The sequence below is a fragment of the Grampus griseus genome (assembly GCF_964374135.1).
Source record: "Grampus griseus genome assembly, chromosome: 17".
Taxonomy (NCBI): Eukaryota; Metazoa; Chordata; class Mammalia; order Artiodactyla; family Delphinidae; genus Grampus; species Grampus griseus.
The window spans coordinates 52,416,124-52,430,338 of NC_139011.1; the positions used below are offsets into that span (position 1 = coordinate 52,416,124).

The window sequence follows — 14,215 nt, forward strand, 5'->3', positions numbered from 1 at the left end:
GTACAACAGCTGGCATACAGGGGCTGGCATCGAGTGAACAGGCAAGAAGAGCTACTGACTGGAGGAGGGAGAGGAGGTGGGAGATGGTAGAGCTGAAGGATCATCAGCAACAGGAGACAGAGGGCAAGCTGCAGTTTCACTCATGCCTGCCATTGATGGCACATGTTCTGGTTCCTCACTGGATTCAATTCTATCTACCCTTTTGAAAAAATTATCCAGTGATGTCTGGGTAGTAGCTCTTTTTTTCTCATCATAAATGACACGGTAGCACTGGATTGCATTCTGAATGGCTGCTGCAACCTTTGTGTACTGTTCTGTGTTCGGGTCCTGTGCCTCAAAAGCTAACAGTGACTCCTCACATAAAGAAAATCCCCTTGCCATTCCCTGCATCGTGAATCTCTTTCGTTCTTCAGTTACTTCTTCCTCTTGTCTCTCTTTGTCCTTCCTCTGGGCCTCCAATTCCATCAGGTCTTTGTTAGTAAGCTCCTTGTGTTGCACAGCAAGGAGCTCAGTGAAATTGTCCTCTTGCAGATCTAGCTCCAGCTTCTTACTGAGAGTCACTAAGTTGCTGAAGACCTCTTTGGACTCCTCATCCACCTTCTCAAATCCATGAAAACCATGAACAAACTGTGAGCAAAGGTTCTTCCAAAACCCCATTCATGATGACGGCCATAACCTCATGCCAAGCAAAGTCAGTACTTTTTATGGCCTTGTAGATGTATAGTCCTTCCAAAATTGTCACAAGATTGTTCCTGATTGATCACGCACCTTTACTGCCTGACAAAAAGTGTGACGTAGAAAATGTTTCTTGAAAGTCACTGTAACTCCCTGGTCCACAGGTTGGAAGAGTGACATAGTATTTGGTGGCAGATGCAGTACTTTGACGCTGGGATGAAAGTCGTCCATGAATGGGGGGTGGCCTGGAGCATTGTTGAGCAACAGAAGAATGTTGAATAGGACATCCTTCTCCAAGCAATATTCCTCTACCTCTGGGATAAAGTGGTGGTAAACCAATCCTGGAAAATGGCCTGTGCAACCTGGACTTTGGAGTTACTCTTCCACACAACAGGAAGAGAGCCCTTGGCTATATTTTTAAGGGCTCTTGGGTTCTCTGAATGATAAACTAAGAGAGGCTTCAGCTTCATATCGCTGGAAGCATTGCCACCAAACAACAGAGTTAGCCTATCCTTTGTTGCTTTACAATCTGGCATCAGCTTTTCCTCCTTACTGATGTAATTTCGGTCTGGCATCCTCTTCCAGTACGGTCCTGTCTCATCCACATTAAAAACCTGCTTGGGTAAATGTGTACCTTCATCAGTAATTTCTCAAAGCATTTCAGGAAATTCCTGGGCAGCTACCGTATCTGCACCTTCTACCTTGCCACTTACTTTTATGTTGTGAAAGTTGGCTCTAGACTTGAACCGATGAAATCAGCCATGGCTGGCATTAAAAGATGTGCCCTCTGGTTCTTTGCCATGTTTCTTCAAGTCTTCATAACGGCTTTTACATTTCTTTTGAATAAGCATTAAGCTTAATGAGACTCAGTGCTGATGCTGATCCTGCGTCCACACACTGAGAAGTTTCTCCATCTCCTCCATCACTTTTCCACGCTTCTTCAATATTATCGTTGATATAATCGGCACAGTGGACTTCATATGTTCCACGATCTTGTCCTTGTTCTTTAGAATTGTGCCAATGGTTGAACCATTCGGGTTATAAGAATGAGTGATGTCTACAGTTTTTTTGCCTTGCTCCACTGTCTCAATTATTTTCACTTTTGTTTCCATTGTTATTGCTTGGCACTGTTTAGCAGTACCAGCTGCATAATTGCTGCTTTTACACTTGCTTCTGGACATCCTGGGCTTGAAATAAAGATCCTGTACTACTGTATTGTGTACAGTACACAACCACTTGTAGAGGATGCCCACACATGACAATGTACGCCAGACATGTGAACTAACTTACATGATTGGACATGAGAACGCATGTTCGAATCTTTGAAAGTTCTCAACTTGAATGTTCGTATGTAGGGAACTTAGTGTACTGTGCCCTGTGGGGGTGGGGAGTTAGCCACTTTAGAACTGTTTTTCTGTTTGTTACAGTTATGTGAAACTCATGAACATAAGCCTCATTGGTCACCAGAGTCAAGCGAACAGGGGTTGTCCTCTGGTGGCAGCTGCAAAAACCGGAGCACCAAAAGTATGCACAAACGCTTTTGGGGGAGATACTGGTTACCTGGAGCATGGCAAAGCAAGAGTGCTTTGATAGTGCCCACCCTCTGAGATCTCTGGAAATGATTACTGTGTGTTAAGTTAGATACCTGCTCCTCTGGCTGAAGATAAGCAAATAAGTGTCTTTCACAGAAAGTCTGGGTGCTTTTCAGTTGACTGTCTCTGTGCTGGGCTCTAGGATGGGTGAGTTTGCGTAAGCGCTTAAAGAATTGTTTCACAGTTTGCTATAGCCTTGTGGGTCTCATGGACACAAGCTCCACTGGCTTTCTAAGTTAGATGTTTTGGGGTTCACCTCTCAGGTACAAGTCTTTAAAGTTGGGGTGCCCAGTGTGAGGTTCAAACCCTTTGCTCCTCAGGGAGAACTCAGGGTTGTGAGTTCGCTCCCAATACTGGGTCTCCACACCAAAGGTGTGGTTTACAGGAAAATTTTATCTCAGCCTCTCTCCTACCTGTTTTGATGTGGTTTTTTTCCTCCTTTGTCTGATGTGGAGGAGTCACTCAGCTAGTTTGGGGGTTTCTTTCAGAGGATATTGTTCTATATGTAGCTGTAGATTTGGTGTGTCTGTGGGAGGAGGTGTGTTTAGCTTCCTCCTATATTGTCATCTTGAACCAGCACCCTTTGGGACCATTTTAGAGGCTGCCTACCACAACTAGACTCTGAAAACCTTGTAGACCATGTTAAATATTTTTTATTTTATTCTAAAGGTTATAGGAAATCATGAAAGAGTTTTAAACAGAGAATTCATAAGATCAGATTTGAGTTAAAAAATAACTTTTTCTAGTGTCAAGAATAGATAGGCTAGAGTGGATGCTGGAAACCAAATAAAAGATCATCGCTACAGGACAGGTGAGATAATGTGGTGGTTTGAACTTTAGTGGTAGCCATGGAAATGGAAATAAAAGGATATTAATGATGTAAACTAAGTGGACCTGAAAGATAGCTTTGTTGTGGGAGTTCAAAGGAAGAAGTCAAGAATGATTCTCAGTTTTCTGGCTACTCTAGCAGTGTGGATGGTGGTACTCTTTCCTGGGATAGGACCAAAGAAAACAATTTGGAGGGTTAAAGGAGGAGGTGAGTTACCTTTTGGGGTAATTAAGGTGAATATGATGAGATAGCCAAGTTAAAATGTGGAATAGACAGTAGTTTGATAGGTCTGATTTTTTCCTTCTGATCCCTGGGCTGGAGATCGAGATTCGGAGACTTTAGCATATGGTTGTAAATGATGCCATGGTAGAAGTTGAAAGTACAGTTGACCCCTGCACAATGCAGGGGTTAAGGGTGCTGGCCCCCCAAGCAGTCGAAAATCTGCTTATAACTTTACAGTCCTCTGTATCTGTGGGTTCAACTGTTTAGTACTGTAGTACATATTTATTGAAGAATATCCACATATAAGTGGACCCGCACAGCTTAAACCTGTGTTGTTGGAGGGTCAAATGTATTTAATAGTAAGATGAGAAGAAGGCCTATCACAGAGGAATTCCAGCATTTAAGAGGAGGAGGAGCTGGCAAGAAGTTAGTAGAAAAACCAGGAGATGGTGGTGACACATTCCTTTCCATCTAGTGATGAGTTTGTATATTTGAATTCCTTCTAGCTTGAAATCATTATAAATCAGTGTTGAAGAAAAGACATATCTAAGAGATAGCTTGCTTCTTTTGTTCAACAAATTTTTTTTTCAACAAATATTTTTTCAGAATTCATTGTATGGAAGGCATTGTGCTGAGCAATGGCTAAATACCATGAAGGGGAAAACTGAGTGAAGTGGGCTTGAGGGAAACAATAGCTGTTATGGCTGATACTTGAGATGCCTGTTATACTTCATGTGGAGGTAAATGTTTGGGCAGCTGAATATATGATTCTGAAGTTAAGTGGAGACCTCTGAGCTTTTTAAAATTTGCATGTTTTTGGCATGTTGATGGCATTTAAAGCCATGAAACAAAATGAGATCACCAAAATGATATGTATAGAGAAACGAAGGTCTGGGATTAAACCCAGGACACACCTGGGCAGTGAGGTTTTGGAGATGAAGAACCAACAAAAGAGAAGGAGCAGTTATTGAAATAGGAGTAAATTCAAGAGAGTAGTATTACAAAAGCTAAGCGAAGAGTGCTTCAAGAGTGAGAGAACACAGCAAGTACTGAGGAAAGGGATTGGATGAATTATAAAATGACGAGGAAATTTGGGGGATTGACGGATATGTTCATTATCTTGATTGTGGTGATAGTTTTACGGGTTTACATATATCTTAACACATGATACACATTATTTTATGTCACATATCTCAATAAAGCGATATTTTAAAAATTTCTTATATTAACCATCCATTTATGATTTTTTTTTTTTTAAAGGAGGGAGTGAACAGCTGTCAATTGCTGTTGATAGATCAAGTAAGATGAGAGTTTACTAGGAAGTAGCATCCTTGGTTGCCTTAACTAGAATACCATCAGTGGAGTTGTGGGGATAAAAGTGATTTGTGTGAGTTCAAGAGAAAATGGGAAGAGAGGAAGTGGAGACAGAGCTCTAGAAAACTTTTTGAAAGAGTTTTGCTGAAAAGAGAATTTGGAAAATGAGACTGAAGGGAGATGTGAAGTCAAAAGGAAGCTTTTTGTTTTGTTTTTGTTTGTTTGTTTGTTTTGCGGTTTGCGGGCCTCTCACTGTTGTGGCCTCTCCCGTTGTGGAGCACAGGCTCTGGACGCGCAGGGTCAGCACCCATGGCTCACGGGCCCAGCCACTTAGCGGCATGTGGGATCTTTCCGGACCGGGGCACGAACCCATGTCCCCTGCATCAGCAGGCGAACTCTCAACCACTGTGCCACCAGGGAAGCCCTGTTTTCTTTTTAAGAAGGGAACAATTACAGCTTTCAAAGATAGTATAGCTTGTTTTTATTCAGATGGGAATAAATTGACAGAAAGGAAAAAATTGATGCTATGTGAAAAAAAGGGAAGAATTGCTGCAGTGATATCCATGTACTCCTTTGCCATTGGTCTTGAGAATTCTGGCCATAATTATGAAAATGAATTTCTAAATCTGTTTTGATATGCTCTTTATTTTATTCATGGTTTATTTTAAAACTGGGTTTCATGGATCACTTTTGAAGATAGCTTTATTTAAAGCCATGTATATTTTTTATGTGTAATTACCATATTTGATATCTTTCATCTTATCTGTTCTTAAGGTTGATATTAATTATATTGGTGTCTCTTATTTTATTTCAAGAAATTATAATATCCATGCTTCCTCAAATAAAATGTAGATATTCCAGTCCAGCAGTTATCAGCATAACTGTGATTGTTACATAAGCTACCAGTATCAGCTGTTGTTAAGAATCTTTTCTTAGCAGGATATGCTCTCCCTATGAAGTAATTATGTGAAATAGTTTCACTGAAGAATTTGACAAAGTAAATTTTGAGCTTCCAATACTCTTAGGATTGATTGTGTTGGGGGTAGGAGAAAATTGATGTAATCTTTGCTTGGGATAGCAGTTTCTTCAAATTTTCTAAGTTTGTTAACCCTGACCATAATTCTTTCCATAGGTGATGGGAAACCCAGGAGCTTTTAAAAGAAGTCTTTTATTCTCTGCCTTGTCTTATTTGGGTTTTGAAACTTATCAAGTCATTTCCCAGGCTGCTGTGGTTCATGCCACAGCCAAAGGTAAGCCTAAGGTAAACATCAGGAACACTTAGAGTTGTTTGTGTTTGTTATATTTTGTTAATAACTTATTATTATTTTTGCGGTACGCGGGTGTCTCACTGCTGTGGCCTCTCCTGTTGCAGAGCACAGGCTCCGGACGCACAGACTCAGCGGCCATGGCTCACGGGCCCAGCCACTCCGCGGCATGTGGGATCCTCCCAGACCGGGGCACGAACCCATGTCCCCTGCATCAGCAGGTGGACTTTTAACCACTGCGCCACCAGGGAAGCCCCAAGAAAAACTTTCAATTTATGAGTTAATAAGCCTTTTTGTTTTTCACAGTCCTCACTTTTTAACTATCAAGAAGGTACTTGGGAAAGAAGAGACTTGATTTTGAATAGATGTTCTTATTAAAGTTCTAGTAGATGAAGAATTTGAGAATAGCTAAAGAGTACTAGTTATTTGTTGATTTCATTTGCCCATGACTATTCTTATATTTTTAAAAAAGCAGATGCTTGAATTGCTACGTTTTTGTTTTATCTTTTCTTTAGTTTAATGTATCATTTATTTTCATGAAAGACAAAGTAGAGGACTTGGTTTTATCACTGGCTTAATGACATATTTTGGCAAATACTTAAAACTCAGCTTTTTAAAGCTCCCTAGACTTTTCATCATAACTTTAACTCTCACAGCAACCTTGTAAAGTAGTTAGGAGGAGCCATATTTTCACATTACAATATTAATTTTTTTTAAAGCATCCTTGAGAGATGTGCCCAGTGGTTGCACTTTTAAGATTTTTCTGTGTGTGTGCCCCATTATATTAATTTTTGAAAAGGAGCTCAAAAAGTTAAACTTCTTCAAAGTACCAGAGCAGAAACCTTACCTTTCTTTTCATGTCTATCACACTTAGTTTCAGTGAGCTTTAGCACCATTACAGAAATGAGTGCAAAGTTTTAGGGCTTCCCTAGGGAACAAAATATGGCACTTTGAAAGGCAAAGTCAAAATTATTTATAGCCTTAATGATCATAGTTGGTTTTTTCAGAAGTGTCCTAATGCCAGAAAATTACTGCATATTTGGTAAGGTGCTAGGCCCCTGTGAGGCCTGCATGATCTGGGCTGTGGCCTTGCACAGACACAGTAGTAGAGGGTAAGGGGGAGTGTCAAACGGTCAACTGTTTCCTGACTTTGTACTTCAAGGTACTTTGATGTGGCTTTCCTCCATTTTCTTCCTCCACCTCTTGAGTGAATGGCCATGAACTGGGCTACAGGAGTCCTGTGGATCACCAAATGGGTAGGCCCCCTTGCCCAGAGATTGCTCTGTGTCCTAGCCAGACTCACACATCCTGCTGAGCAATGGCTGACCCTTCACTCCCGTTTCCAAGATGGCTACTGTCAAGTGTGAACTTATTAAGAATTTCACTTCAGAGGAAACCATTCATCACAATAAGATCTCCATTATAGGAACTGGATTAGTTGTCATGGCCTGTGCTAATAGCATCTTATTAAAAGGCTTGAGTGATGAACTTGCCTTTGTGGATGTTGATGAAGGCAAACTGAAGGGTGAGACACTGGCTCTTCAACATGGCAGCCCTTTCATGAAAATGCCAAATATTGTTTCCAGCAAAGATTACCTTGTCACTGCAAACTCCAACCTAGTGATTATCACAGCAGGTGCATACCCAAGAAAAAGAGAAACACACTTTGATGTAGTCAAGTAAAATGTGCCCATCTTTAACATAATGATTTCTTGTATTACCCAGTGTAGTCCTGGCTGCAAACTGATATTTGCTTCCAATCCAGTGGGTATCTTAATTACGTAGCTTGGAAGTTGAGTGCCTTTCCCAAAAACCATGTTACTGGAACAACATGGTTTTTGGGAAGTGGCTGTAATCTGAAGTCTACCCATATCCATTTCTTCATTGGGCAAAGGCTTGCTATCCACTGTGAAAGCTGTTGTAGATGGATCTATAACCATTGGTAAACATGGAAACTTAAGTGTACCTGTGTGGAGTGGAGTTAACATTGCCGTGTCCCTCTGAAGGATCTAAACTCAGATATAGGAACAGATAAAGATCCTGAACAGTGGAAAAATGTCCACAAAGAAGTGATTACCTATGGCTATGAAATGGTTAAAAGGAAAGTTTATATTAATTGGGACATTGGCCTAACTTTAGCTGATTTAACAGAAAGCATTTTTAAGAGTCTCAGGAAAGTTTCCACCGTAAGTAAGGACCTCTATGGAATAAATGAAGTGTTCCTTAGTGTTCCTTGTATTCTGGGAGAGAATGGTATTGCACACCTTACAAAGATAAAGCTGACCTCTGAAGAGGAGGCCCGTTTGAAAAAGAGTGCAGAAAAACTTTGGGAAATTCAGAAGGAGCTCATGCTTTAAAGTTGTTAAAGCTACCATTCTGAAGTTACTGAAGAGATAGTAGTTATAGGATTGTATAACAAACTTGAATAAACCTGAATTCATAAAAGTTGGAAAAAGGAAATGGGGTATAGTGACTCCCCTGTTTATTTACCCCTCCAGCTTTTTATTTAGCATCCAGATGGTGGATGATACTTACATTTTTTTGTTTTTACTATTCCTATTCCTAAGTAAGTGTATCTGACTTTGTTTCCATTGTCATACCAGCTGTGACTTGCTTCTTCTGCTTCCTGCTTCTGCTTATAAGGACTCTTGTGATTATACGGGACCCACCTGGCTAAGATAATTTACTATTTTAAGGTTAGCTAATTAGCAACCTTAATTCCATCTACAAGCTTAATTCCCCTTTGCCCTAGTAACCTGTACGTTTTCACAGGTCCAGCGGTTGAGATATGGACTTGTCTGGGGCCATTATTTTGCCAACCACAAATATCGGCTAAGAATGCTGAGACTATTTACTTCCTACTACTTACTCTTTAAGAATCTTTGGCTTTTTATAACCCAAATATGGAAAATCAGCCACTGATAAAAATACAGAATAGAATGAAAGCAAACTTAAGAAAATTAACCGGCCATGAGTATATTATTAAACTATAGCACCTAACCAGACTGAAGTAGGATTATAGAGGGAAAAAAATCTTTATTTTAGGGTTTCTTTGCTGTTGTCATTTAATTTTTCTTAAATTAGTATAATTACATGATGATTTTAACTTAAAAAATACTTCAGTTTACATAGTTGTGTCATATATTTATGAGGTTATTTTTGCTGGTCTAGATTTTAATTTTTCATAAACTTAAAAAAAATTTTAGTGCACATGTAACATGTAATATTGTACACCAACTATACTTCAATGAAAAAAAAATTTTTTAGCCCCATACACTATGATTAAAGCATAGTAAGATAAATAATAAAGTAACTTTACTGAACATATTGGAATGTTGGCTTATACATAAGACTAAGTAATACAGCACCCTTATAGAAGACAAAATTAAATGTGTATGTTCATTAGTAATAATTGGAATATCTGAAATTCAGACTAACTGGGTTTTTTAGTAACTAGTTAACTTTTTTAGAACATTACACTGTCTATAAGTTTTATGGTTTTTGTTGTAATATCTAAACTCATTAATGAGTTAGTTGGAGCATAGTGCCTCTAATTTAAGTTTCAGATCCTCTGTGTAGTTAACTTCATCTAAATTTTTTGATGACAGATTTGACTCTTTTTCCATAATAATGTCTGTATAAGTTAGATCATAAAAAGAATCTAGTAAAACAGCGTGTTGCATTCCACTCAAATTAATAATTTTCCGTGCTGTAAGTGGATATCATATCATTTTCTGCAGTGGATTTTTACTTCACAGCGGCAACAATAACAAAGGCTTTGTGTGGAGGGTAAGGGTACTATAAATTCCTCACAGAAAATTACTTTTTTCATTTTTTAAAATGTGTCATATTAAATTAGTACCAGAATAAGTTTTCTAATTTTTTATTTTCCAAGGTTTTAATAAACCACTTATTATGTGTGATAGCTTCATACTTACTTCTACTATACTTACATCTCAGTTGTTCATAATTTCTGATCTTTCTTTATAGGTGATTTCTGTATCTAATTTCTTTTGCTTCTATATAAAAGTGTTCATGTTTCTTAGAATTATTGCCATCTGGCTTGGGAAGACCTACTTTATTGAGCCTTTTTCTTTTATAGTCTTCAGAGTTGAAGAAATCCTTGAACAAGCAGACTACCTGTATGAAAGTGGAGAAACAGAAAAACTTTACCAGTTGCTATCCCAGTACAAGGAAAGGTGGGCTATGTATGATAGGCCTGGGTTTGCGGTTTCCTGAAATTTTTTGTTATTTAACAATTAAAATATTCTTGGTGCTTGGAATTTTTATAGTTTTTACAAGTTTTTACTTCAAAATAATACTTCTTAGAGTTTAATTTATAGTATGATTTTTTTCTTAATGTTAAGTGACTCAAAAGTGCTACATATATCTCATTGATTCAGAAAAGGTGGTTCTGCCTATTCTAGTTGAATGTTGAAATTTTTTTTCATTTTGTTATTTTGCTTTGAATACAAGGTAGTCATTGAATAGATGTTTATCTTATCTATATTGTATATTTCTCATTTATTCTAAATTAATTTCATATTGGTTTAAGATTTGAATGAGCTAGGATGATTTTTTTGTCACCATTGAATGATATCTGTGTTATCACTGTGAAGCACAGTCTCATAGAGGAACTAAAAATACCTCCTTTTTCTATTTTTAGTATTAGCTTACATGCTTAGTCTGGTGTATTAATGTGACCTCATTTTTGGGGGAAGGATGGAGAAGGAGGGAGACTCAGCCCAATAAAATAAGTCAAATCAGGCTAGATGGCATTTCCAGATCACTGATTTACCTCATCTCCTGAACTAAAAATATTGAGTCATTTTCAACTACCTTTCTTATATTCCCCAAACCAGTTTTCCCCCCAAGACCCATCAATTTTACCTCCTAAATATCTGTAGGATCCAACTTTCCTTCTCCATTGTCCCCTGAGTAACTTGAGGTGGTTAGCTTGGCATTTTATAGTCATTTTAGTAATTACTTGAAAAGTAAGCTACAAGGTAGTTATTCCATATTCATTGAATTATAGATATACTATTGCTACCTTTAGTTTCATTCAACTTTATGTGAATAGTATTTTTGTTAAGAAATGTATAATGTAGTAGGCTTAAAGACAAACATTTAATAAAAAGGAATTTAAGGTTAGTTTTTAAAGAAATATTCCTAACTTTTAACCTTGGTTTCTGTTTTATTTATTAGCCATTTCAAGTCTTATATAACTATATTTAAGTGGCAGTTTTTCAAGGAGTCCAAAGCTGTAAATATTTCATGCATCGTGGCATGGATGATACATTCAAAGTTAAGATTTATTTTGAGATTACATTATATTTAATCATTCATTCATTCACAGATATTTATCGTATATTTTTTGTGTGCCAGGTACTGTATTTGGAGCTGTGGATACAGCATTTTGTTTATAGAGCATGATCTTGTCTATAAATTTATGTATTTTATAGTACTGTCTGAACCAGTTAGCTGTCTGAAGCACAGTGCCACTGAAGTCAAGCTTTAAGTTATATGTTGAATTTTGTAGGGAAAGTGTTCAGAGAATTCAAATACAGATATTTTCTAAGGAAGTTAGTATTTTAGATATTATAAGTTAATGTTTATGTATAATATTGGATATTTTATAGGAAATTTTGTCAAATACAGTTGTTGTATGGTAGAAAATAATAAATTTAACATGAAAAATGGATTTTGATATCATATTGCTCGCTGTATCCTCACTGACCTGAAAGACCGTATGTATTCATTAGTGATATGACCTTTAACAATTTTAAAATTGAGCTAAAATGGTTGTTTTATAATTATTTCAAATCAGTGAAGATGCAGAGTTACTGTGGCGTTTGGCACGGGCATCACGTGATATAGCTCAACTCAGTGGAACCTCAGAAGAGGAGAAAAAGCTCTTGGTGTATGAAGCCCTAGAGTATGCAAAAAGGGCACTAGAAAAAAATGAATCAAGTTTTGCAGCTCATAAGGTGAGGTGCTTACAGTACTGTAACTGTTACCATGTACTGAGAGCGACATTGGTCTGTACTTATCTATTGTCTCTAATTTACATAGGAAAGAAATAGTTCTCTTTTAAAGAAGTAGGGAAGAGGTTTATTTTTATAACATTTTTTTAAAAAAGAAGTAGTTCTTTGCATTCTTGAACATTTATTCTAAGTTCATTAGTATGTTTGATAAATTACTTTTGTGAAGGCTTATTTTTAAACCAAAGTGTTAGTAGTTTCATGAATTACCTCTGTCTTTATTTCTAGTAGTACAAACACTGGACAAACGTTTTCTCTTTTTCCTCACATTATATTTGTTTTATGTGGAGGTAGGAGTATAGCAGCTGGACAGCTGAGATCTAGTATAACTTTTTACATGTAACTCCACTAGCTTCTGGATTTCCTGACTGGTTTAGAATGTTATTCAGTGGATACTGTGGGGAGACTAGGGGACATTATTGGTATTTTGGATTAGGACATCACTTTATCATAGTAGACTGTCCTCAGTGGAGCCCCCAAGTCATTGTGACAACCAAATTCTGTCTCCATGCATTTCCAGATGCTCCCTTTAGGGGATGGTTCTGTCTCCCCCCCACCCCCCACTTCCACCACTACTTGTTCATATTAAGGATTAAACATACAGACCCTTTAAATTTGCTGAGACTTGTTTTATGGCCCAGAATATGGTCCATATTTGTAAATGTTCTTTTTGCACATGAAAAGTATATTTATTCAGCTGTTGTCATTCAGGTCAAGTTGGTTGATAGTGATAGTGGTGTTTGAATCTTCTATATCCTTACTGATTTTCTGTCTACTTCTATAAATTATTCACAGAGGGATGCTGAAATCTCCAAGTATAATTGTAAATTTATCTGTTTCTATTTGCAGTTTTCTTAGTTTTTGCACCATGTATTTTAAAGTGCTGTTATTAGGACTATAAACATTTAGCATTGTTATATTTTCTTGATGTGTTGACCTCTTTATCATTGTAAAATGCTCTTCTTTATCTCTAGAAATATTCTTGGTTTTATAGTCTACCTTGTCTGATATTAATGTAACCACTCTTGTTTTCTTTTGATTGTTAGCATGTTACATACTTTTCTGTCCTTCTACTTTTATTTGTGCCTTTATATTTAACATATACTTCTTGTAAGGAGATGCTAATTCTTTCTTTTATTTTTACTTGTTTTATATTCTTCACATTATATAAAATTCACCATTGCAATGTATACACTTCAGTGGTTTGTAGCATATTTTACTATGTTGTTCAACCTTCACCACTGTCTAATTCCGGAACACGTCAATTACCCCCAAAACAAACCCCATATCTATAACCAGTTAGTCCCAGTTGTCTCCTGCTCCTGTCCCCTGGCAAGCACTGAGCTACTTTCTGTCTCTTTTAATTTGCCTATTCTGAACATTTCATGTAAATGAAATCATACAGTATGTGGCCTTTGTGTGTCTGGCTTCTTTCACTTAGCCATGGATGAACAGCGTTCATCCATGCTGAGTATATGACAGTACTTCATTCCTTTTTATGGCTGAATGATACTCCATTGTATGGAAATACCATTTTTGTTTATTCATTTATCAGCTGATGGGCATTTGGGTTTGTTTCCACTTTTTGGCTATTATGAATAATGCTACTATAAATAATTCCGTACAAGTTTTTGTGTGAACACCTGCTTTTATTTATTTTTTTAATTGAGGTAAATTCACATAACATAAAAGTAACCATTTTATACATTTCACATTCTTATACCATTGGCATTTATACATTTACAGTGTTATGCAATAGTTACCTCTCTCTAGTTCCAAAACATTTTCATCACCTCAAAAGGAAACCCTCTACCCATTAAACAGTCACTCTCTATTCCCTCTTATTCCCAGCTCCTGACAACCACTAATCTGCTTTCTGTCCCTATGGCTTTACCTACTCTGGATATTTCATAGAAGTGGAATCATACAATATGGGATAATTTGTGTCTGACATCTTTCACTTGTTTTTGAAGTCCATTCACCTTGCAGCATTTATCAGTACTTTATTCTTTTTTATGGATGAATAATATTTCATTGTATACCACATTTTGTTTATCCATTCATTAGTTGATGGACATTTATTTCCACATTTGGCTATTGCTTATAGTGTAGCTATCAACATTCGTGCACAAGTATTTGTTTAAATATCTGTTTTAAATTATTTTGAGTATATACCTAGTAGTGGAATTACTGGTTCATGTGGTCATTCTATGTAATTCTTTTTGAGGAACTGTCAAATTATTTTCCAAAGTAGCTGTACCATTTTACATTGCCACG

General features: G+C 37.1%; 1 protein-coding gene and 1 pseudogene across 4 annotated transcripts in view; both read left to right on the top strand.

Moving 5' to 3' along the window:
• RMDN1 (regulator of microtubule dynamics 1) overlaps positions 1-14,215 on the top strand; it is a 42,038-nt gene that overhangs the window by 9,175 nt on the left and 18,648 nt on the right. For all 3 annotated transcript variants that reach the window (XM_082674623.1, XM_082674622.1, XM_082674621.1), the window contains exons 2-4: positions 5,765-5,882; positions 10,000-10,096; positions 11,725-11,884. In XM_082674623.1, the coding sequence (XP_082530749.1) occupies positions 5,765-5,882; positions 10,000-10,096; positions 11,725-11,884 (375 nt within the window). The remainder of the gene's footprint in view (positions 1-5,764; positions 5,883-9,999; positions 10,097-11,724; positions 11,885-14,215) is intronic.
• On the top strand, positions 7,245-8,254 carry LOC309835438 (L-lactate dehydrogenase A-like 6A; annotated as a pseudogene). The gene has a single exon. The product of its transcript is annotated as an L-lactate dehydrogenase A-like 6A (transcript).